Raw genomic sequence first — 27,159 nt, forward strand, 5'->3', positions numbered from 1 at the left:
GTACCTGGACCAATCAGAGCGAAGAAATGGGGCGGGAACACAGCGAGTGGGTAGCAACAGTTGCCTGGGTGAGGACGAAGCGCCATAGCCACGGTAGTCGTGGTGACAAGAACCCAGCAACGAGAATCAACAACAACAACAACCCGATTCATTGAAAAAAGCATTAAATCAAAAGTACCGCTGGAAAAGTCACTCGGAATAAGAGGTGATTCCGTTTTTTATATTTCATATGAAGTCACACTATTTGAAAACCGAAGCAGGTGCGAGGATGATGATATTCTTGGCGTCTATCGATGTCCAGTAATCATTATTGGTGGCAGGGATTGCTAAGCGATCGAGTCGCGCGCTGTAGCCAGCTCATGTTTCTCATAAACGATAGACATGACCAACAGCCTCAGCAAAAGCTGCTCGTTGTTGTTATGACGATATACTAGATAGGTTGTACAAAATGGCGGGTGTTGTTTGCAATAATACGCGAGTCTCCATACCACACATTGCTGGATAGACACCCATACATAGCATTCGGCTAGCGTTGCTATGGCGCCAGGTGTTATAAACGCTGTTGGCATAGTTACACCGACGAGCACGCGGACAAACCCGCAGTTATTGCTGGATAAACCAGGGACCCTCTTGTCCTTAACCTCGCTGATTAATGGATATGAAACCATATGTAATAATGTGTCGAAATAACCTTCTGTTCATTGTAAATAATATACACATGCCCTCATGCAAACCAGGGAATTTGAGTGCGCAGATACTGCTTGCACGTCAAGAAAATGTAATTATTTTCTGCAATATATATTTAATCTTTCTGCATTATTTGTAGTTTACTTCATGATTATAGTAACTGCGATCAAATACTTATTTTGATTTAATTATGATATTATAGAAGAATAGACTGGATTGATCATATTGATGATATCAATACTTGTTAATTTATGTAAATAATATTTGTATTTTATTACAATACATTATTATTGTAGATAATTATTATAATATTATACTTTTATTTATGTAGGGCCTATCATGAACCAAGTGATGCAGAACAAAACAAGTGCAACAACAACATTCATAAGAATACATTGTAAACTAGGTGTATACAGGCTTGATTCGAGGATTGTTGCGTAACTGAATCGTGAATTTGTGAGATTAGAGTAACAGTAATGAAGTAAATTGATACTGACACATGACATTATTGGGTAGGTTGTGTAACAAATGCTGGTAACAGTAGAAGACATGCAACAATGAAGGGTTTTACTAACACCGAGATTGGAGTTTTAAAGATCTAAGACCACATATGGTTGTTTTTTATTAGAGAAATACACCTTAATTTAAATTGAATTTTCATTTTTTTGTTTCCGAGTCCCACTTTGTGTTCTTGTTCTGTGTGCCCTCATTCATTTGCAAGCGGTGATCAGGTTACTGGTAATAGGACACCAAACGCTCTGCCCGCTCTGCTCCTCTTCTTTTTGCTGGCCCAACAATGGTTGTAGTCTTTAGGGCTTTCCTGTAACCGTATGGTTGTGCCAAGGTGGTACTTAGTAAAAGTGATTAGTGATAATGATAAAAACCCAACTAACTTTGATACTGTTGTTAGCTATGGCAAGCATTACTATTAATATTGGTCATACTTTGACTGAGTTTTTACATCAGTGCATAATTCATCCTGCACTATTGGCAGTTTTTACCTAGCGAATGGATGAAATTTCACACAACTGCATTTAAATGTAGTTTTCTATTATATTTTCTTTATTACACAGCTCTCTGAAATGCTTGATTCTGATTGGTCAGTTACAACGTTCCGAGGTCAATAGATTACATTAGTTCCTGTCACCCTTTTCTTCGGCGCTGGTTCCGGAAGTAAAGTCTTTGTTAAAGCGTTATAAACAATTAACCAAGCCAATTAGCTTCAAGGTGAGTCATAACACTACACACTTTGATTTGAAGCAAAAAATATTTTTAAAATTGGACAAAAAGACAAAGGTACACGACTGTGCGAAAATTGTGAACAGCGTAATCAAATTAAAAAACGATGGACAAATATAAAATGACTCATTTATGAACGTTGATTATATGTTGTATAAAAAAATAGCCTATATTTTAAATTTATTGCAAAATATGCATATATTATACAAACATTTCAGTATTTTGAGAGCGTAGAGAGATTGACTTGATTACATCATCATTGCGCAGTGCTTCATGGGAGTGGGCGGAGCTAATGAGCTATTTTGGCGTGTGTTGCTTTTTTCGACTCTCTGATTGGTGTAATTTTCAGTACAGCATCATGGGCAATGTAGTTTTCCACCAGGAATTCCAATGTTAAACACGATTATTTAAAAAAATAAGTTAAAAAAAAACAGGTTGATGGCTTCAGCAGTAGAAACTACCATGGATTAACAACCTCGTCGCTCACAGTAAGGCTATCTGTCTTTAAAGGTTTATAATTTATCTTTGAAAATCTATTTCCTTATGGAGAAAATGAATGGAATCTTTACTTCTGGAACCCCGACTGTTTCACTCACAATAGAGTGGAACAGTTGGGTTCCAGAAGTAAAAACTCCATTCATTTTCTCCATAGGGAACATTTTTTTTATTACTTCTAACTTATAAACCATTAAAGACAGAGCTCCGAGGTTTTTTTCAATGGAATATGCTTTTTGAAGCCATCAGTTTGCATTTTTCAACTTGTTTTTAAAACAATGCTGTTTAACAGTTGAATTTGTGGTGAAAAACTGCATTACCATGATGCTGTATAGAAAATTCCACAAATCTGAGAATCATGCCAAACAAATTGTGCCTAAAAAGCTCTTTAGCTCCGCCCACTCCCATGTAGCACTGTGAATGACATAATCATGTTGGTCTCCCTATACTCTCAAAATCCTTAAAGGGGTGGTATAATGCCCTTTTCACAAGATGTGAAATAAGTAGGCTATTTGATGTCCCCAGAGGGTGTAACGTTTTAGCTCAAAATACCCCACAGGTATTTTTATATAGCATGTTAAAAGTGTCACTTTTATGAGGGTTAGCAAAACGCATCGTTTTTGTGTCTGTCCCTTTAAATGCAAATGAGCTGCTGCTCCCAGCACAGAGGGCGGAGCTTCAAGAGCACATGTCCTTATACCTCACACAGACATGCAATCAGACAATGATGGAGAGACTCAAGAAGAAGTGACAACATGTAGATGACATTTCTGAATGGTTAGTTGATGAATTTATGTAGTTTATGTGTAGTTATCTTCGAGTCATTGATTAGCATATTCTGTCTTGATAATCTATAAATCGTGTTCCCGGGGGCGGGGTTTATGTAAATTTTAGGGTTGGTGATGGGAGGTAAAAGCAAATATCTCCCTTTGCTTTGAACTTTGAGTGTTGTAACTGCAGATGTTGCTTATGCTCAACCAGCAACATTACAAACTAACTAAAGTTAGAAAAGTGAAATCATAATCAACCACCCCTTTCAATATTTTTGTGTGTCTATATACTGTATATGTTGAATATTTTGAATATATATATATATATATATATATATATATACACAGTATATAATATATTGCTTCTTTAAATATAATCAACTTTAAATTAATAGTTTTTCTCCATCTTTATGGAGTAGGCCTATATTTCTCGATCTTTGATTCATCGTCTCCATCTCATTAATCATGCTGTTCACAATGCTACATGGGATTGTAGTTCTTTGTAGTTAAAGTACACAGTTTTGTACAATTTGTCTTTTTTTCTGATTTTCAAATACTTTTTTTGCTTAAAATAAAAAGGTTGTAATGTGATTAACCTTGTACCTGATTGGTTTGGTTCATGGCTTAAAACACTTTAACAAAGAATTTTTAAAATCCATATGGGAAAAACGAATGGAAAACAACTTCTGAAAAAGTGGACGGGCACTAATGCACTCCTTTAATCCTCCGATAATGACCGCCGTCATTAGCAACGCTGTATAATGACAGCTCATCCTGGTATTTGAGGCTGGCGCGTATTACACGTCTCGTATTACACATGATGTACATTATACCTTACATATTATCATGTGATTCCATGTGATTTATTGCACTCAGTCCAAGGGAACCCAATGGCAACTCCAGTCTATGTGAGAGAGCTGCAGCAGACCTCCCAGCCTCAGGGAGGCGGTGTGACTCCCACATCAGGGCAGGCTGCCACCGTGACAGCAGCTCCCCAACAATTCCTGGCTGAACTTCAGACTACAGGGGCCACGCCTTCAGCGGCCCCGTCCACCGGCCAGACCACGCCCCCTCCCTCTCAAGCTCAGAAGAGCCAGGCAATCGTCCAGGCACCACCCTCACAAGCCCCGCCCACTCAGACTCAATATGTCACAGCTGAGATTCAGAGCTCACCTACGCAGTCCAGCAATGCTCAGAATACACCACAGTACATTGTTGTCACAGTTACAGGTAAGAGTTAATCAACTATCTAAGAATTAATGTCTTGAGATGTAAGATAAGCAAAATATGTGGGAACAAAAGACCTTGATTTTATACATGCCTATATTGAGATATAATTTTGGTAATAGATGTCTTCTTCCATCAGATATGATTGTATTTTGCACAACTGCTTTTTATCACTTAATTAGAAGGACCACAATTACTAAATTGTGTCCTCTGTTACATAGGGACTACTGAAAATACATTTAGATGTTTATTTTAAAATGCAAAGTATTGAAAATCAAAATAGAGCTCTGTAAACATTTGCATTTTTATAACACTGTAAGTGTGTCCCATCGGGTAATCAAAAGTTCTGCACACACACTTGCAGTCTTCACGCCTGCTTGAACACTTGGGCCAAATACAGGAACAACGTCATGTATGTAGACAAGTGGTCAAGTGCAAAGACCGCGAGTGTGGGTACTTGGACAGGCTCTTTGACTGAAGGAGGGACATATCTAGAGAGCAGAATAACATAGACACTTGATGTTGGAGTCATTTGATTTTGTCCAGTAAACAGCCACATAGAACATCCTAGAAACCACCTAGCCAACCCTTAGCAACCAGATAAAGCACCTTAGTAACTAATAAACTAATTACAAACATAGATTAAATAGTATTCAGGTACAGAAATGTAATAATTCGGCCTAAATGTAAAATAACACTTTAGTATTCACTATATGAATTAGATTTAATAGATTAATCTTTGTTAAAGCTGTGTTTTGTTGTTTGATTGACATTAATGACTCAGACAGCAGCAGGTTTTCATAGGCTGCTGTCTCTTTAAGAGCTAATGCACGGATCCGATATAATGATACACATCTGATTTCTTTCTCAACTGTGTTTACGAGAATTCTTGCCGAGACAGGTTTTTTGACATCATTTTGTGTCCGTTCAAGCGCAAGGAGATGTGAAATAGGAATCAATTCGGTTTGCGCACGCTTTCAGTACGTAGCCTCTCTGTGTGTGCGCGCTTTGGTTATGTGCAGCTGTGTGCATACTAGATGACAGCGCACAAATAATGAATTGAGTTCTCTTTTGCCTCTTCTTGCTGGAATTGTTTAAAATAGCTTGAATGTGTTCATTGGCAAGACAAACACGTGCAAACGATAAAGTTTAAGTCTATGATGATTAAACTTTGCAATTAATCCACGAATCACATGTGTGCTGAACCGTGGGGCCTGGTCCGTACGGATCATAGATCAACTACGATCCGTTTAACCCCTACTAGACCAAGCAACATCTGGGAAATCTGTGTCATGGCAGTTTGTTTTATACAGGCAAGCACCACTCATATTTTCTTCTGAAAATGTAAAAATCTGTATTTTTATAATTTTTCTTTAATAATCATCTCTATAAATGGTTTATTTTATCTATATATATATATATATATATATATATATATATATATATATATATATATATATATATATATATATGGTACATATTTATATGGTATATAAATACTGTATATATATATATATATATATATATATATATATATATATATATATATATGTATGTATATATATTTTTTTAATATGTAAATTGATTTTTATTTTAAATATATTTTTAGTTATTCATATTATTATTCATAATAAATTCCTGTAGCTCAAACAGAGCATAGCACTAGCAACTGAAGGTCATGAGTTCAATTCCCAGAGAAAGCATGAACTTAATAAAATGTGTACCAAGTTGCTTTGTGTAAAAACGTCTGTCAAATGCACAAATGTAAAATATTATTTTACAATTAATATGCTTGTTTTTTTCTCAATTTCTTTTCCTCTTATCCTAAACAGTTTTCTCTTTTCTTTTTCTGCTGTAGAGGGCTCTCTTCATTCCAGTGACTCTGTGTCAGATTCTAGTCCTCCTGCTGCTGTAGTCCAGACTGGAGTTCCTACGCAGGTGGTGCAGCAGGTTCAGGCCGCACAACAGGTAACACAAACCCTAAACACCAAACCTGTGCACCCAAATACACAGTAAAGCCACCCGCACCGCCACTCACCTAAACAAGCACAATTTTGGAATGCACTGCAATGGCTTCAAGTCTTAAATCAAGAAATAATTTAATATTTACACTACTGTTCAAAAGGTTACTTTTGATACTTAAATACTTTTATTCAGCAAGGATGCATTCAATTGATTAAAAGTGACTGCTGAGTGCTGCTTCTTTCAGAAACATTGCAAAAAAAAAATCTTTTATATACCGACTGACAAAAGTGTATAGAAACACTTTGGAATTATATGGCTTGAAAACGTGATGGTTATGATGACAAAAAATGTCAAAGCAGTCATTTTTTCCCCCATATCTGTACACAAATAAAATTATTAAAGTGATCAAGGTCATGTATTTAAAGGGTTAGTTCACCCAAAAATGAAATATCTGTCATTACTTACTCACCCTCATGCCGTCCCAAACCCGAAAGACCTTTGCTTATCTTCGGAACACAAATTAAGATATTTTTTATGAAATCCCAGAGGTTTCTGAACCAGCCATAGGCAGCAACGTTATTGCAACTTAAAGGCCCAGAAAGGTAGTAAAGACTTTGTTAAAGTCCCCCTGTGGGGAAAATTAAAGTTTTTAATGTTGTTTATATGTCTATGTGGTGTTTTTAATGTGTTTACTTTAAGACAAACCATGTGCAAATCAAAGATGAGTTTTAAGGGATACAATGATTGACTACAAGGGGACATTAAAGGGGTGGTATAATGCCCCTTCTTACAAGATGTAAGATAAGTCTCTGATGTCCCCAGAGTGTGTATGTGAAATTTTAGCTCAAAATACCCAACAGATCATTTTTTACATGGTATGTTAAAATTGTCCCTTTTTAAAGCTGAACAAAAACGCATGGTTTTGTGTGTGTCCCTTTAAATGCAAATGAGCTGCTGCTCCCACAGAGGGCGGAGCTCCAGTTTTAGCAGCTCCAATTACCTCACACAGACAAGCACTAAAATGTCAGAAGCTGTTCTGCCTGTTTAAACCATAGACAGTATATAAACTGGACACAGCGACCCCATTGGATTCAACGGAGGAAAGTGAAGTCAATTAGAAACTCTTACTTCCTGATGGTCGAGCGTACTGCGCAGACTCAAACTGAGCTTGACGACGTAGATGTGACGTGAGCAACCCGTCTGTCTTCTAGTAGCTGTGCCAAGCGAAATCTGAATCATTTCCTTCCGAGACTTGCAGAGACGGAGAGTGTGAGTAGGAGGTGTCCATGATCTTGGAGCAGGAGAAACTTTTGCTAAGTATTCTGATTAATTACTTTGCCATTTTGCCTCCACGTCCCCCCGATTGCCCACGAGCTTCTCCTCCTGTCCATACGGTAATTCTCTACTGTGCGACAGAGAGTCGCGTGGGTATGACGCAATCGTTAGCCTATTTTTACAAAAACTGCTTCTACGGGGCCATAACGTAAGATACAAGGTAATGGAGCCTTTTATACATTTTCGTGTTTCTTTAGAAATAAATAATGGACAAATGGAGTCTTTAAACGCCTCAGATGTAAAGTTATTCGCTGTCAAAGTGACGCCAAAATGAATGGGAGTCAATGGGATGCTAACAGCAGGTGATGGTCTGATAGCCAATGGCGGCGCCCGGGGAACCTTCAATAAAATATGAAACGCTGCCCCCCTGGTTTAAACTGGATTCGGACAATAATGGAGAAACTCAAGAAGAAGTGACTACATGTAGAATGCGACAGGACGTTTCTGAATGGTTAGTTGATGAATTTATGTAGCTGATGTGGAGTTAACTGTCTTCAAGTCTTTGATTAGCATATTCTGTCATGATAATCTATAAATTGTGTGGGAACTGTTGTAAGATGCCTGCAGCGTGACATGATGTGACGGATGTGACAGCTTGAGCAGACTCACAAATGTGCTTTTCTGCAACAACTCTGTAACTTTGCAAATGTTATTTATTCTCAAACAGCAACATTACACACTAACTGAAGTTAGAAAAGTGAAATCATAATCAATCACCCCTTTTATGTGACTACAGTGGTTCAACTTAAATATTATGATGTGACGAGAATACGTTTTGTGCAGAAAAAAAGCCCAAAACAGCATATCTGACGCTGACCCCTTTGTAAACACAGTGCATCGATTACGGGTTCTACGTCAGAACACAGGCTCAGTATTGGCCGGCTCCTGCATCAGCACCACAGTGGTGCTCACGTGAACAGACTGACACAGAAGAGAAGAAATTGTTGAATAAAGTCGTTATTTTTGTTTTGTTTGTTTTTTTGCACACAAAAAGTATTCTCATCGCTTCATAAATTTAAGGTTGAACCACTGTAGTCACATGGACTATTTTAACGTTGTCTTTACTACCTTTCTGGGCTTTGAAGTGGTAATAAGAGAGCTCTCGGATTTAATCAAAAAGATCTTAATTTGTGCTCTGAAGATGAACGAAGGGTTTACAAGTTTGTAACGACATGAGGGTTAGTAATTAATGACAGAAATGTCTTTTTTGAGTGAACTAACCCTTTAAGTATGTGAATGTCTTGAATATGACATTGAATTAAACATGAATTAAAGTGTTCAAAAGAATGCATCATAATTCGGTAGTTTTGACCATATATATATATATATATATATATATGTATATATATATATAATATGCACAAATACAGTACTGTGGTTTTCTTTTATGGCAAATATTGAAAAAAGAAAAAAAACATTTAAAAAAATGTACCAACCGAAAATATTTTTGAACAGTAGTGTCCCTAAAACATATTTAAATTAGTAATATTGTATTTGTGTACCGCTATATTGCACAACATAGCATCGTGGATGAAGCTAAAACATTGTAGTAAATTTATGTTTACCAATATCAATTTAGAAATACCCTTTTCACAGTTAGTAGTGATTTATTCCCTAGAGAGAAGATTCTTATAACAGGGGTAATGTGATTAGTATTAAGGTTAACATGTGATCTCAACATCTCTGCCCCAAATAAATCGACTTTAATTAGGCCACTGATATGACTGGAGTCTTTATCTCATTTTAAACACAAGTTTAAAACACAGCACTATTCTTTTTCTTTTTTTCAGAAGTAAAGCTTTTTAATGAGAACAAGCATTAGAGCTGTAAACCTTGACCCAGTTTTGAACAATTAGACTGTGGTTTGTCAATCTTACAGTTGCTTGTTCAGCGAGCTAATGTTTTTTATTTCCCCTGCAATCGATTAACAGAGGTCAGTAGTTCAGGCCACAACTCAGACAACGAAAACCGAGCCGAGCCCCCAGCTGAATGTCACCAGCCTACAATCCGTGCACCTGACACAGGAGGTAAGCTGTCTCTCTTATATAAATGTGTTATTATGTCAGTCAAATTGATGCCACTAGCTATGTTTCCATCCAAAGTAGTGAATTTAACTTCAAATTTGAATTTAAAGCGCAAAATTTGAAACATTTGCGAATAAAGCACCGTTTCCATCCCATGTGTTCAAGAGAACCAAATCATCACCTCCTGGGAAATTGGCACAAAAATTCTGTAATAAATATGGAAGTTACTGCAATGTGGCTGTTTTTTTGCGTCTCAGAGCACGCAGACAAAACTCAAAAAACACTGTCATTTTATCTTGCGTTCGGATGCCTGGTGTTTGGGAACGCAATCAAGTGAGACGCTTCTGAAAGGTCATTATACCCAACCGTTTGGCTCAGGAATTTCAGAACGATCAAACCAACATTTGAGATGCTGTGCAATGAAATTGGTCTGTTGGTTAAGCCCAGTTATCCATTCACATCCACTGTTGAGGCAAAGTCAGTTTTCGAGGGATTTATTCGGTAAATGTCTTTCCTTTGTAGTTTATGCGCATCTTCTTATCGGATAAAAAAACATCCGCCTCAGTTGAGAGCATACGTTTTTTATGCAGTATTCCAAAATTGACAAATGGAAACATGGCTTATGATGTCAAGACAAGTTCAACCCGTGACCAATATAAAATACATTTCATGTGCATTTCATCTTATGTTCATAATCATGCCATCTTACATTAAAGGAATAGTTAAAAAAAAGTTTCTTAACCATTCCTTTAATGGAAAGTTCTCTAAGCAGGCAGTCGTCTAACCCTCTAATGGTTGCTTTCAGAGCCCTTTTCTCAGACAGAGAGGAAGTGATGCACAGAGAGAGAGTGAATTGAAGAGAAAGAGAGAGATAGAAGACTGGTTGGAGCATAGGCCAGCACTAGTACTACTAGAGAAACTCACTAACCAGTTTGGAGACAGTTTATCTTACGCATCTGTTAATGGAGGTTTGCTGGATTACTCATCTTGTTTCCCCCCATCTCTACCTGTCGCTTATTCGCCCGTCACCTTCTCTCTACCTGTCATGTCGGTGGGCTGGGAGACAGACGGGGTCTCCTACACCTCTGCTGCTGTGCCAGATGTGCAGTCTTTCTTCTATGAGATGCCCTCAGCCCATAGCGTAGGTGACTTTAGCTAAAACAGTGTGTAGGTGAAGCTGTGGTCAATCAGCGAGAGATTGTGTTAGATCAGTAAGCGCAGTGATTTCCAACCAGGGGCCCATGTACAGTACTGTGCAAAAGTCTTAGGCATGTTAATATATAATATGTTAATATAATATAATAGGTTTCTTCAAGCATCTCAGAGACGTTCCAGCAGTTCTTCTGGATTTAGTCTGTCTCAGTTTCTTCTGTTTCTTCATGTAATCACAGACGGACTCGATGATGGTGAGATCAGATCATACCGGCTGTTGTCAGACTCCTTGTGCATACAGAAATCTCACTGGATTATTACAATTAATGGCAAAAAGAATGTTTGGAAATGTAAACTGATATTTCCTACTGACACACTACAGCAAAATATATAAATAACTGAATTAAAACCATTTTTCAAAACTACTATTAACATGCCTAAGACTTTTGCACAGTACTGTACTTCACAGGATACATTGGGTATTTTGCTTTGTAAAAATTATAGAACATAACTTAAATTATTATAATTAATAATAAATAAATAAAAAGTTTGGGGTCTGTAAATTATATATTTCTTAATGTTTTTGATTTTTTTTTTTATGTTTTTGAAAGTATCCTTTGCCCACCAAGGCTGCATTTGTTTGCTAATAAATAGAGTAAAAATAGCAATATTGTGAAATATTACAATTTGAAATTAGTTTTCTTTTTAAATATAATTAAAAATGTAACTTATTCCTTTCAGCATTATCACTCCAGTCTTCAGTATCACATTTTGGCACATTTAGAAGTCAATATAATATGCTGATTTGATGCTCAAGAAACATTTCTTATTATCAATGTAGAAACAATTATATTTATTATAGGATTCTTTAATGAATAGAATGTTTATTTGTAATAGAAATATTTTGTAACATTTTAAATGTCTTTACTGTCACTTTTGATCAATTTAAATAGTATTATTTTTAATAATAAATAGAAAAATCAATTAAAAATGTACTGACCCCAAATGTTTGAAGTGTAGTGTAGATATACAAAATATATAAGTATATCTAAATAAATAAAAAAGTATCTATTTTTAACACATTCCAAAAAAGCTTTTAGTTTGCTGTTGAGGATGTGATGTTTTTTGATGGGTACATAAGACTAAAAGGTTGGGAAACACTGAATTAGTGCACTGAATGTGGTTGCAGACATTATATATATATAATATATATATATATATATATATAAACAAGTTTATTGCAGAACTGTGATGGTGTCAATTGTGCCTTCTCAATTTGTGTATTGTTGTATGTGTGCCACAGGTACAGCAGCAGCTCCAACAGGTGCCAGTCCAGCATGTGTATACTAACCAGGTGCAGTATGTGGAAGGAGGAGATGCTAACTACACCACCAGCACCATGTGAGTATTCATGGAAACCATCGCTCGGCCCCAGCATTGTGCATCTGTGCTGAATCAGCTACAGGGCTTTTCACACTAAACATGCTTCCTCAGTTAACTCTTCATTAAAGTCACTGTTGTTGGATTTTGGCCGTTTTATTCAAAAGTGGAGAAAGATGAATGTGAGCTTGCAGGGACAGGGCTTAAAGGGATGGTTCACCCAAACATTTCCATACTATGAAATTCAATGACAGAATTTTCATGCATTTAGAAAATAGATAGGGAGAATTTTTATTTCATTCCAATTTTACGTTTTTTTTTTGTACAATTCTGTTCAAAATTTATATATATTGACATATAAATATATATATGTCAATGAAATATATATATTTTTAAATAAATTAATATTTTTATTCAGCAAGGATGCATTTATAATGTTACGAAATATTTCTATTCATCAAAAATGGAGCGTCAAATCATCATATTAGAATGATTTCTGAAGGATCATGTGACACTGAAGAGAACAGTTTTAAACATAGAACAAGACCATTTTGAAGTGACGTGTTGCCAAGTATGGTTTCCCATACTCGGAATTTGTGCTCTGCATTTCACCCATCCAAGTGCACACACACACAGCAGTGAGTATTGAACACATACACACCGTGAACACACACCCGGAGCAGTGGGCAGCCATTTTTGCTGCGGCGCCCGGGGAGCGATTGGTGGTTAGGCACCTTGCTCAGGGGCACCTCAGTTTTGTGTGTTTATTCACTTCCCCAACCTACATTTCCTGTTGATACTGAGACTCGAACCCGGACCTTGGGGTTACAACTCTCTGACCATTAGGCCACAACTGCCCCTAATTATGCTCGCAAAGTGTGAAAAGCCCAAGTTTTTTTTATAAAAATTCTGAATACTGACCCTTATCATTTTCTCACAGTCGTTCCAGCAGTTTCCCCTACACAGAGACCCCTCTGTATACCCAGACCACTGCTGGACAGTACTACGAGAGCACCCCTGCCTCCGGTTCTGAGGCCACGTCCCCCGGCACCCCTCTCACCGTCTCAGTCACAACAGGATCCCCTGGGGTGTCCATGTTTGTGGCAGGGACAGGGCAGATCGTGGCCAATCCCACGACGGCGGCTGTAGGTGGAGTCACAGCTGTAGTGGCAGCCACGGGGACATCAGCGAACGGTTCTGGAGATTCCGGGGGCGAGGCTAACGGTAGCAGCGGGAGTTACGTGATTCAGGGCGGCTATATGCTGGCCGGCAGCGGCACCGGCAGCAGCGGAAACGGTCACGGTTATCCGCACCCCACCCGTGCCTCTCCGTCCACCGTGAGTATAAACGAAGGCGAGGACAATAGCGTGCCGTCGGCAGACAAAAAGGTATGACGACAGCAGGGGCGGGGCTTAATCGTCACTCATCGCCACTCACAGATTCCCTCCTCTTTCTGCCACCCAAACGAATTTAAACGCATGGCGATCTCATTGATCTGTTCCACGTGTTAGAGAGCACAGTGATACTTCCAAAAAAAACAGTTTTATTTAAATAAAGCCATCAGACTGACTTTTGTCAGAATGCTATTTCTATGACGACACATGTCCAGTTGACATGTAGCTCATCATTGATCAAGCTTGCTAAGGCTTTCACTGTGCTGTCGTATTCATCTAAGAAAACATTACATTCAGTCATGACCATATTCATATTATCCATGAGAGACAGAGGGCCTTGTGTGGTCCTGTTCAACCTGCTCATATATACAGCAGCCTTCCAAATTTTCTGCACACTCTATTACAAAATTCTTTCAGTTAATGATTGAGGCATTTCATTGATTTAATGTTTCATTGCATACTCGTCTTGTATGCCACGGCACGCAGAAACGCAGTTGTCGAGAGGCATACAGTGCGGGGAAAGTGTTTGCCCCCTGTCTGATTTTCTGTATTTTTGCATATTTGTATCCTGAATGTCATCAGATTTACTAATGTATTAAGCAGCGCAACTGTTTTCATAGTTGATAATGACAAGAAATGTTTCTTGAGCAGCAAATCAGCATATTAGAATGATTTCTGAAGGATCATGTGACACTGAAGACTGGAGTAATGATGCTGAAAATACATCTTTAACATCACAGGAATAAATTACATCTTAAAATATATTCAAATAGACAACAGTTATTTTAAATTGCAATAATAATTCACAATATTACTGTTTTTACTGTATTTTTTATCAAATAAATGCAGCCTTTGAGACTTCTTTCAACAAAACACTTTTCCCCCTGTAGTCATTAATTTTAACCCTTAAAACTCATCTTAAAACTCATCTTTAAACTCATCTTTAAAGTTTTTTCCAGTGAAAAAAATGTCTTCAAGCCTTAAAATATCTTGAATGTAACTCTACACCCTTGCTTCATTTAATCTACACGGACTCATGAATATGCTAATTAGCCCCGCCTCCACTCAATCACACCAGCTCAAGCTCAGAGATCCACTTGGTCAACTTTACTGTAGTAAACGCTGCACAATGGTATCGCTCTTTACAACATCGAACACATAAAAGTGATTGATATGATTAGCCTTTTTTTGACTACGTTATCAAACAGCTAATCATTTGTTGCTTATGTTACACAACCCATGTTCCCGTTCACCATCTCAGAGTCAGGCAGCTGCTTTCTAAAAATCAGTATCCTTAGAAACGCTTTGAACAACATAGTAACTCAGTGGAGAAAGGCATATAGTTCATCTTAACATCGTAATGTCCGTCACATATATAATTCATCCGCTATACTGCTAAATGTATCTGACTTTTCATATCAACAGAAAAATGTACTGGGATAATCTGGCTTCTTTTGAGACTCCCCTGCTTCAGAGAGCAGTTCACGATATGCTAAATCCCACCCGCACGTTGACGTGATTGGCTACATTTCAAACTGCGTTTTTGAGACTGTCTTTGGTTCAATGGCGTTTTAAGGAGAAAATACTCAGCAATGATGTTGACTTATGAATTTCCACATGGTTTGCCTTAAAACATGTTAAAAACACCACATAGACATCTAACAACTTTAAAAACTTGATTTTCACCACAGGGTGACTGTTGGTACAAGATTTTTCTCAAAACCCAAAATGTTTTGCTACTTATTACCCAACTCTACTAAACAGTTCTGCTTTTGATTCATCTGTCAGCATACTTCTTCAAACTTGAATTATTGCATACTGAAACCTTGAACACCAGATGACACACCAAAACTTTGTTTTCATTTGAACACCAGGCTATATATTACCACAATCTATAAGAAATGTGCAAAAACTCAGCAATTCAGACAGAGACATTCACAGCACTGTATGTTTTCATGAAGCTGTCAGAATAAGAATATTTGTATAGACATGGCTAAATAATGCAATTTATTGTTTATTTGAAGTCAACGTGAAATTAAAATCCACTACAAACTTCCGATCCAGAACAACTGCTTCCTATCATCCAATCAATTCATGAGAAATAAAATCAAGTTCTGTCCTACCTTGTTTTCCACTTGAATATTTTGTTTTGCTTTAAAGTGAACTAAAATGGGTTAGTGAATGCTGTTTTTTGTTGACTTTAAATAACATTAATTATGCATGAATGCATAATTACAGTGCATATGCATGAGCGGTGTCTGCATGCAAAAGCGTACGCACATGTTTGCATTTAGGCGTTTGCGTGTATCTTAGGTCATCCTTTAGCCTGGGCTCTCTGTCTGAGTGTGTGTATGGCTGTGTGTGTGTCTTATCCCGGCAGCTGTCCTCTGGCCCTCAGGTGCAGTGGTTGTTGGATAATTATGAGACCGCAGAAGGGGTGAGTTTGCCCCGGTCCACTCTTTACTGCCACTACCTGCTGCACTGTCAGGAGCAAAAGCTGGAACCTGTCAATGCAGCGTCCTTTGGAAAACTCATCCGCTCGGTGTTCATGGGGTTGAGGACCAGACGTCTCGGCACACGGTGAGAGAAAGGTCACGTGACCTCTGTGTGTTAGCGCCCAGTTTATTTAAGTGAATCAGTTTGTTCAGATTCAAGTGAAACGTAGTTGTTTATCACTAAGGTTTTGTCTAAGTTAGATTGTTTAATTTTCTATATATTCAAATCAGAATCAGTTTATAAGAATGATTCGCTCACAAACATCAACTCATAGTAAATTCATGTGGCATACACTACAATAAAAAGTTTGGGGTCACTACTTTTTATTTAATACCTTTATTCAGCAAGGACACATTAAATCAAAAGTAACAGTATTAATGTATAACATTTATAATGTTACAAACAAATTCTATTTCAAATTAAATGCTGGTCTTTTGAACTTTCTATTCATCAAAGAAAAAAGAACGCATCACTTTTTCCACAAAGATGTTAAGCAGCAAAACCGTTTTCAACATTAATAATAAGAAATGATTCTTGAGCACCAAATCAACATATTACAATGATTTCTGAAGGATCATGTGACACTGAAGACTGGAGTAATGATGCTAAAAATTCTGTAAAAATTATTTCACAATATTACAGTTTTTACTGTATTTTTAATTAAATAAATACTTTCAAAAACATTAAACAATCTAACCGACCCCAAAATTTTGAACAATAGTATATGTGAGTCATGCATATATATACACGTATGTGGTTAGAAGCCTCCATGATCCAATGGTTCAAGGTCATGCAGGTGCACTGAAGCTTTGGTGTGTTTGTTCCAGAGGGAATTCCAAATATCACTACTATGGACTGCGGATCAAAGCGAACTCATCTCTGCTCCGACTGATGGAGGACCAGCAGCACCTGGCCATGAGGCAGCAGCCCTTCTCTCAGAAACAGAGGTGGACACACATGCTCTCTGTCATTTCTTGCTCTCAGTCTCTCTGGTTCCTGTGTTTCTCAGTTCGTCTGATTCTGTATCCCTGCAGGTTGAAGCCGGTACAGAAGGTGGAGGGAATCACTAACGGGATGTCTTCAGGATCTGGACAGCAACAGCAGCAGCAGCAGAGCTCGGGTCTGTCGGACATCAGCACCCAGGTCCAGCAGTACCAGCAGTTTCTAGGTGAGATTTTTAATATACACTTTACTGATAGTGTTCAATTTATTTTAGTGAATCAGTTTGTTTGAACAAGTCATTTTATGGTTGCTGTAATCCTTGATATTTAGATGCGTCCAGAGCTCTCCCCGAATTCCCTGATGTTGACCTGCAGGGTAAAGCTTTACCAGAGGGCATTGAGCTGGAACATCTCAAGAGCTTTCAGCTGCTCTACAGAGAACACTGCGAAGTGAGTCTTGTCTCTTCTTCTCTGTTTGAATCCATTGATTTTCTGTCAGCGTTGCAAAAAAATATCTGTTTATGAGCTAAATATCTTTTCAAGCTGTTTTTATCTGATGTTGTGTGTTTCTTTAGGCCATTCTTGATGTAATGGTCAACCTTCAGTTCCCTTTGGTGGAGACTCTTTGGAAAACATTTTGGAGGTTCAGTGAAAGTCAGGCAGGAGACTCAGCAACACTAGCTGTGTAAGTTTACTTCTCAGTACAACAAACTCCTTTAGACCAACACATGTCAAGGTTTTCACTGTTACATGCGTTCAGGAGGAATTTATTAATGTGGTTCTTGGGTGGTTGAGGCCTTACTCCGTGTCTACACCGGACGCAACAGACAAAGGACCGATGCAAATCCCTTTGTTCTTTATGTCAGAAGTAGCGTTAACGCTTGACGTACATCAAAAATAGAATGGGGCATCAGTTTAATGTCGGTAATTTGTCGTGTCGCTTTGCGTAACGCCGCATCTAGTATAGACAGCATCTCTGATTTTAAAGTCGGTATGAAACGGAAGTTGAGATTGTCATTTTTTCTTTGTTGTGACGTATATCCGAGTGAAACGGCTTCTGAAATTAGAAAAAAATGTAAGGCGGGGCTTGATTTCGTCCTTCGGGAATTGATTGAATCGTTGGAGGTTGGGCGTTGCAAACAAAATGGAGGCAGATTTGAATGCCAGTTTACATTCAGTTGTGGAGGATTTCTCTCCACCGGACTCCCCACCGTTACCCTCCCATGAAGGATTTTTTATTGAGGAGCCTGGCGATGAGAACGAGGACGAGCAGCTAAATTTTCAGGCAGGAATTAGCCCATATTTATATGAGCCTCCCGCGAACCAAGATGAGTCAAGTCAAGTTATCAGTCAAGTTCACCCTCGAGAGCATCTCGACGTGTCCGAATGGTAGGCTATCTTATCTAAATCTAGTTATTTACCTTTCTCTGAGAGGCGGTGCAGAAACGAGACAGACACCGATAGCCGCACCCTCATCGGCTCTGACCGTACCCTTTCTTCATGGCACGTGACCGAAAGAGAAGAGAGGTCGTTTCGAGGGGGGAGGGAAGGGTAATGTATTTGATTAAAGATTATAAGGGTACATGAATTTTAAAAAAATTATGAAGTGCACAGATAAATCATTTATAATAAACACTACAATATTACATATAAAAAGAAGATTTGTCAAATTTGATTTCATGCCGACTTTAAGGCCCTGTGTTCACCAAAACATTTTTTCACGCGACTGGCGTATTTTTCCGATTGATTTCAATGAGAGCGCCTTGTTTTTAAAATGCCAGGAGCGTAACAAGGTGCTAAGTATGGAAGCTTGTTTCTGCCATAGAATTAAAAAAAAAGGTAAATGCAACTTTTTATCTCACAATTCTGACTTTTTTCTCACAATTGCGAGTTTACTTCTCATTTTTTATCTCAGAATTGTTTGATATAAAGTCGCAATTGCGTAATATAAAGTCAGAATTGTGAGATATAAACTAGTAAAAGAAAAAATTGCATGAATTGTGTGTTTATATCTCGCAATTCTGACTTTATAACACGCAATTGGGAGATATAAAGTCAGAATTGGGAGATATAAACTGGCAATTCTGAGGAAAAAGTCACAATTCTATTTTAAATAATAGTATTTATTTTATACTGTGGCGCAAACAAGTTTCCATAGCTGAGCGTCTTTTTCATGCTGAAGCGCTGAACACTGTGTTTTTTTTACAGGTCGCAGAGAGTTGAAAAATGTTCAACTTTGGGTAAAAAGCAGCGCTCATCACTGTCACTTTTTACCCAGGAGGGGCGGGACAATACCACACCGACCAACCGTCACATTCCGCTTGTACAACGTCAACAGATGACAAAAAGCATAATAACGGAACAAAATAATTTAAAACAAGAGCCAGAGCAAATACTTTACAATGAATCAACATTTTTATATAGAAACAACACAGAAACAAACTATCTGTGAAATGAGATACTATTAAAACTTGCGTGGATATTCTGCATAATAGCAAGCAAAGCGTCTCAGCTGAAAAAAAACACTGTTGTGCCAAAACGCTCTCAAGTTGCCCTCAGCTAGGCATTTTCAGCAGAGCGCCTAGCGTTTTCAACTTGCTAAAAACGCTTTGGTGGACACAAGGCCTAATGGGTTCTATTTTCTGTTGTCGTGTTGCGTTGCGCCGCTTGCGTCTGGTTTAGACACGGTCTTAGAAATTCTTGAAACAAATATGTTAAAGTAGGCTTCATAGATTTAATGAATAATTAGACACTAAACATTATCTGTTTTTCTTTGAATGTTTTATTAGACATGATGAGTCGGAGAAGAGGCTGCCCAAGTCATGTTTGGTTCAGCTCTGTAAATATGATCCAGTGCTTCGCTGGAGTCGTGACTGCGACAACACACTGTACCAGGGCCTGGTGGAGATGCTCATCCCAGACGTTCTGAGACCTATTCCCAGTGAGTTGACCAATGTACTCTCACTACAGATTTGCATTTTAATATGCAACAGTATGTGCAAGAGCTGGTGGTGATCTATCAAGTGAGTCACATTTTGCCAACAGGGGCCTCTTTTCACTCACATTCACCTTCATCTTGCTAACTTGTGGGTCAATATCAGGGCTGTTGGGTACCAATTATGGGCGTCCACTGCCAGACAACATCATATATTTTGCTGAAATTAATTCTAAATTCTTTCTCCAAGGTGCCTTAACACAAGCCATCCGAAACTTTGCTAAGAGTCTCGAGAGCTGGTTGACTAACGCCATGATGAACATTCCTGAAGAGATGGTTCGTGTCAAGGTCAGTGAAATAAAAAAAGAGAAAATCTAAAGACCTTAAATGTTTGTTAAATGTTTGAACGGTACTCTTATTGAAAGGGTACGCACGCTTCTTGAAAGTATGTGAAAACAAACAGAGATCCTTGAAAGTGCTTGAATTTAACTTGAACTAAATTTTGTAAGAGTAGCATGGTGATATCACAAAAATTAGCCTTTTTGCACTGCCGAAGCCAGAATGAAACAGCACTGCTGATTGACGGGAAAGCGGGAAAAACCTGAAAAGCTTATGGATTGTGATCACGTGCAGCAGCCCTGCATGATGTATGCCTGAGAAGCATGGAGCTATTTAACTACCTCAGTGTCAGGGAAGTTAAAATTCATCAAAGCTTGTCTCAGTATCAAGCTACATAAAAATTAGTTAATCAAAGTTACAACAAATAACACATCATAATGTTTATAGGCGCAGCGCTGCTTGTTTACAGATATAACTGGAAAGAACAATAGCTGTTCCATAAGCGCCATCTACTGTCAGAGATTGAATTTACATTTTCATTCAGAGTGCCTGCATTGGTCAACCACTACATTAGTACAGTGGTACAGTACAATACCATAAAACATCTGTTTTTATGAATGACTAATAATAGTTAGTGTGCTTGGTATAACAGGAACTTAAAACTGTGTTTGTGAAACAGTAGTCACGCATGCAATTTTAAACTAGGGGGGTTTATTAAAATTGAAAGTGTTTAAAGACTTAAAAACTTTCCCTAATGAATTTCATTTGGATTAAGAGGGTTCTCTTTATACTGTTTTAATTTTAAATGATCTTTAATAGCAAAACAAAATCCCTAGTAAATACATACAACCGTGGTATTTTAGCTATTTAAGTTATACATACCCAACAAACAAATAATTAAACATTAGATAATAAAACTGTTACTTATTGCATCTTTCCTCTGTGAATTGGCCTTTGTTTTTAGGTGACGTCTGCAAGCGCTTTCGCTCAGACTCTGCGCAGATACACCTCTCTAAATCACCTGGCCCAGGCAGCTCGTGCCGTCCTGCAAAACACAGCGCAGATCAACCAGATGCTCAGTGACCTCAACAGAGTGGACTTTGCCAATGTGCAGGTGTGTGTGACTAAACAAACCCCCTCACATTTCAGTTAGATTTGAAACTGGACACTATTTATGAGGACTGAACTAGAGCTTTCATCTGTCACCATCTGAGATGAACACTCACTTTTTGTGCATGTGGGTGTTTGTGGTCTGTATAGCTATCAGGGGAAAGGAAACCCAACTGAGTGTTTATCATAACATACAGTTTGTTTCCTTGAAAGTGATTTTAATTAGTGGTTTTGCTGAGCATGCCAGCCGTCATTTAGCTGATGATTTTATCCAAAATGACTTTCAGCACACATATTAATAAGGTCACCGCTGGGTAAGGTGTCTTACTCAAGAGCAGATTGGTGATCGTTTGTGGATCAACCCTTGTGGAATGAAAAACATTTTTGGTAACAGTTTGGTCATAGCTTTAACCGCTAGGGCTAGGCCATAACAAAAAGGGAAATGCTGACATTTTTACATTCTCACATTTTCTTCGGAATGTAAATATATAGTTTATTTTGCTGTTTGTGATAGATAGATAGATAGATAGATAGATAGATAGATAGATAGATAGATAGATAGATAGATAGATAGATAGATGTCTTTACTGTCACTTTTAATCAATTTAATGCGCCCTTGCTGAATAGAATTTTTATTTTATTTTTATACTTCATGGTTTGCTCAAAAATATGAAGCAGCACAACTGTTTTCAACATTGATAATAATAATAAATGCTCCTTGAGCAGTGAATCGGCATATCAGAATGATCTCTGAAGGATCATTAATAGATATTTCATTTAGTTTGGGTTTTTGAATCCCCATGTGCTTTCTCCTGTAGGAACAGGCCTCTTGGGTGTGCCGGTGTGAGGACCGGGTGGTGCAGCGGCTGGAGCAGGACTTTAAACTGACCCTTCAGCAGCAGAACTCTCTGGAGCAGTGGGCAGCCTGGCTGGATGGTGTGGTCTCGCAGGTCTTAAAGCCGTACCAGTCCAGCTCTGCCTTTCCAAAAGCAGCTAAACTCTTCCTGCTGAAGTGGAGCTTTTACAGGTGAGCTCCAGAAGGTTAGGCTAGAAGGTTACTAACATTAGGCTTGTGCTCATCACAAGCGATTTGTTCTCTGGCGTGGACAAGAACATGAAGTGACACATTAATCCTGTTCCAAAACCTACTGAGAACTGTTTTCTATTTGAAATGGATTCCTGTGAAAATGAAAATTACAAAACAATTTGAATTTTGAGTGTGAGTTTTCAGCATCATTACTCCAGTCTTCAGTGTCACATGATCCTTCAGAAAACATTCTAATAAATTATTCACTTTCTTATTATTATCACTGTTGTGGAAACTGTGATACATTTATTTCAGGATTCTTTGATGAATAGAAAGCTCAAAACAACAGCATTTGTTGCAGTCTGCGGACAATATAATAATTTGTTCCCTTGTTTTACTAAACCGTGGCTATCATGTAATTCATTCCCTTGTTTTAGTTAAATCAAATTGAGGGAAAGAAATTAGTACAGTGTGGAACAAGTGGGAACAAATTCTTATTTTGGGGCCACGATATGTATATTTTTGTCCGTATGTCATGTGCGGGGCTCCGTAAGTATATGATGAAATAACTAACTAAAATTAAAGCACAAATATAAAAAAAAACATTAAATTTATAATAATACACTTAATTTGAATTTATTAGTTACTAATAAACCTTATAAATATGATATAAATATAAAGTTATTTTTAAAATTGGTTTTACATTTATAATTAAGAAAAAATATAATCCAAAAAATTTATTGAATTATTGAGAAAGATTGTCTATTTTTCTTTATCACTATTTCTTAAACAATATTTTGTAGTTTTGAATAAAATATGCCTATATTTTAATAAAATATATCTATATATAATTTCCTCCAACTCTGTTAGTCTTCTTGAAGAAGTTCTTGAAAATATTCTCAGAGGTTGTTGCAGTCATTTTGGGACTCCTGTATCCATGACAGATGTATGCAACGCTCCCTTAGATTTTTCTAAAACAATAAATCCTTAAAGGCAACACAATTTAGCTGTTTTGAGCAGTTTTCACGTTGAGTGTTAGGTTTGCACTGACTGTTGGTGCCACTAACTGTACTTTCAAGTATGTTTCCCTCTTACTCATCTCACTCATGTGTCTTCCCCACCCAACAACTCTCTTCTTTCTCACACTTCCTGTATTCTTTCTTTGTTCTCTCTTTAGCTCGATGGTGATCAGAGACCTGACTCTCCGCAGTGCTGCAAGCTTCGGCTCATTTCACCTAATCCGTCTGCTCTATGATGAGTACATGTACTATCTAATCGAGCACAGAGTTGCACAGGCCAAGGGTGAAACTCCCATTGCGGTCATGGGAGAGGTACAAACACACACGCACTCATAAACAAAAATCTTTAATCTCAGACACGCTTCTCATTTCGATGAGTTATACAAAACAAAATTGCGTCATGCTACTCATAACAGGATGTAAGACTGAGGGAACTGTGAATGACTGAGTCTGAATTGAAACGAGTGTTTTAAATGTCCTAATTCTCTCTTTTGCTCTTTAAGTTTGCAAGTCTTGGCCGAAGTCTGAACCCACTCGATCCTGATAAAGGTTGGTAGTTTTACGCACAAAAACCAAACACTTAATAATATTTTAAATAAAAAACAAGCACACGGATAGATTTGCTATGCCAAAGCTTGATATATTCTCAATCACAGACTTCTTCATTTACAAAATTCGGGTTTAGTGAAAAAATCGCATTAGCTTCCCAAAGGACTCTAGTAACCACATAGCAATGCACTAAAACATTCAGAACACCTTAGCAGCCAAATAGCAACACCCTAGCAACCAACCAAAACACCCTTGCATCATGGCAGTGGCTTGAGGAAGTGTGCACCACTCACCATTTAGTGTATTTTTAAAGGCACAGTATGTAAGTTTCGCCGCTAAAGGCCTCTTATTTAAACAATAACAAAGGCGTAGCTTGACGGCGTGAATGAGCGATTATTGATTGCGTGAATGATTATTATTTAATGTAATGAAAATGAATTGATAATAAATCTGATATTTTTTAAGTATTTTACGTGTTTTGAATATATGTTCAAAACACGTAAAATACTTAAAAAATATCAGATTTATTATCAATTCATTTTCATTACATTAAATAATAATGAATTAATTTGAATAAAAAAGAAAAATACACAGAATTTCTAATAGTAAAAATGTATAGGTATTTATAATAATAGGCAACAATAATAAGTCATTCTTATTTTCAGTCATTTGTAATAAAGTTTTATTGTACTTTTAAAATTATTGCAAAAATGACATGGATTATGAATCATTTTTAGTACTGAATAAAATACATGTATTTTTTTATAATTGACATTCTCTGTATGTCTGTGTGCCTCAGAAGAGGAAGAGGAGGAGGAAGAAGATAGTGAGGATGAGTGTCAGGAGTTGTCTCTGCAGTCTGATATGGGCGCTATCGGGGACGAATCTCTGGAACCGCCCGCCAAGCTGGCTCGAACCGACCAGAGGGTGCTGTTCACCACAGGAAGCATGGATAACTGAGAACTTAAACACACACACACACACACACACACACACACACACACACACACACACACACACACACACACACACACACACATGCCTCTACATGCACACACTACACATGATAATCACCCCTGATTTGTGCACTTAAACCAACACATGCATCTAAAAAACATAAATGCTGCAGCTTACATATTTACACAACATTTCAGATGTTCGTATGTACATTTCCATGCCCGTCGATGTCTCAAATGCACATATACACAAGCATTCACTGAAACACAGAGACACACACGCTCATAACATGAACGCGATCATCGATAAACGTATCATATCGAGATCTTAGACCGGGTGTATCGCTCACTAAGAATAGCCCTTGAATCTAAACCTGATTCTGTGTCTATAGCTGGTAAGACGCAAGAACACAAATGAAAACTGCTGCAACTGGATCCCAAGAGTCGTTCGTGACGGACTGAACTCTGATTGGCTACGGAAACCTTGAATGAAACTGTCAGTCAAGCTTTTTGAACCTATAAGGGTTGTGTAGGGAGAAAAGATGGACTGTAAGTGTGCGTGTTGTGTGTTGATGTATACTTTCTGCCTATCCGTGTGTTGTTTGTGTGATGGTGAGTGACCCCGGGACCTTATCGTTTTATTGGCTAATGGCTAGTGCGAATGCGTGTGTTTTTGTGCATGTGCGAATGACCGTTCGTGGATTTCAAGAAGTGTTGATAGTTGTTTTGGTCAGTGGTACCATTTTTTTAGTTCTCGATGCCTTCAGTGACTGCCATGTCATTAAATGTTTAAAGCATATTATAGCCCAGCTCTTTAAAAACTCGATTTCCCATGAGTCTACTAGGTGTACGTGATTCAGCTGGGTTCTGTTCAAAAATAAAAAATAATAATTCTAGGGCTAGGATACATACCTCTGCAAATGACAGCAGTTTGCCAGAAACGAGATGAAGGTTTTTTTTCCCAGTATGTCTTTGCTCTCTGCTTTTTTCCCATTTGTTTATTTATTTATTTAAAAGCATTTTGTTGCACTTTTTCCTCTTGAGGTTGGTACAAGACATTAGATGTTTCTGTCCTTTTACTTTTTTTAATATGGTCACATGGTGACAATCTTGATGTGTACAGCATTGTCTAACACTGTTTAGTGCATATTTGATGGTTTGCTGTGTATTTGAGATTCGGGTCAAGATATTTTACTAGAACTCTTCAAATAAACTTGACACCACTGCCCATATAGCTAGGAAATGTAGAAGTAGAGAGCGAAAAGATCTTTCTGCCCTGTCCTTCTCAAGACTCATTCGTTTAATCCTTTTCTTATGTTGTGGCATTAATGATTATTTATTGATCAATTTGAGAGACCTAAAGTACATTAAAACTATATCCCATATCATTCAACATATGTAAACAATGATTTTTGCTGCTGTATATCTGATGGGAGTATTGAGCAGCGCACAAGATGTTGACTGATCTCAAACCAGCATATAAAGCTTTTCTTTCTCTCTGATTCTCTTGATAGAACCACAAGAAACATATCACAATCTCTGTATGACAGCCATAACAAAATGAATTTCCCTTTTCACTTTTTTTTTTAAGTTGTTTCCATTTCTTGCTTAAAAAAAAAAAGTCAAACACAAAAAAGTGTGGCAGTGTTTTGAGTAATCCGAACCATGAGAATGGATGTGCCTTTGCCGTTATCAAATTGAATCCAGATGTTTTTAATTTAAAATATGAATAAATTCATAATTTTTAAAATTGTGAACTGTTTTAAATATGTAGTTATATCAAGTTGTAGGTTTTTTTCCTCAAGCACTCTTAAATCCTGCAGTTTCACATCTATGTTGTTGTAGGTGTCTTGCTAACAACCTAACTGCAGTTCGTAAGTGTGATATCCTGCCCAAAAAAAAAAAAAAGCAAACGTGACAAAGAAACATCACATGTGGTAATGAGAGGGGGTTCATGCATTTACTGGCCAAGGTACTTTCCTGTCAGACTGTCACATTATATGCCTCAGACATTTCTGAGAAAAGCAGCTCATCAATATCGAGAAAAAAAAGAAAGGCAAAGCCAGAAACTTTTGGTGGTACTAAGAAGCAACTGAATTTTCAGTTACTTCAGTCTCCA

The 27,159-nt window shown here is 37.6% G+C and overlaps 1 protein-coding gene across 6 annotated transcripts; it reads left to right on the forward strand.

Moving 5' to 3' along the window:
• On the forward strand, positions 1–26,786 carry rfx1a (regulatory factor X, 1a (influences HLA class II expression)). 6 transcript variants are annotated; one of them, XM_081383479.1, is made up of 18 exons: positions 1–205; positions 4,068–4,421; positions 6,277–6,386; positions 9,650–9,745; positions 12,198–12,295; positions 13,215–13,611; positions 16,067–16,248; positions 16,992–17,111; positions 17,199–17,332; positions 17,437–17,555; positions 17,681–17,790; positions 19,895–20,046; positions 20,291–20,388; positions 21,344–21,493; positions 22,308–22,516; positions 23,694–23,847; positions 24,039–24,084; positions 24,884–26,786. In XM_081383479.1, exons 2-18 carry the CDS (start codon positions 4,082–4,084, stop codon positions 25,042–25,044), a joined length of 2,676 nt encoding a protein of 891 aa, XP_081239605.1. In that variant the 5' UTR covers positions 1–205; positions 4,068–4,081; the 3' UTR covers positions 25,045–26,786. The 6 variants fall into 6 exon arrangements, with proteins under 6 accessions (XP_081239605.1, XP_081239604.1, XP_081239602.1 ...); XM_081383478.1 differs by having other exon boundaries at positions 19–205; positions 16,049–16,248; XM_081383476.1 differs by having other exon boundaries at positions 79–205; positions 13,215–13,662; positions 16,049–16,248.
• Positions 26,787–27,159: the final 373 nt, after the last annotated feature.

The sequence above is a fragment of the Scardinius erythrophthalmus genome, assembly GCF_964197995.2.
Source record: "Scardinius erythrophthalmus genome assembly, chromosome: 1".
Taxonomy (NCBI): domain Eukaryota; kingdom Metazoa; phylum Chordata; class Actinopteri; order Cypriniformes; family Leuciscidae; genus Scardinius; species Scardinius erythrophthalmus.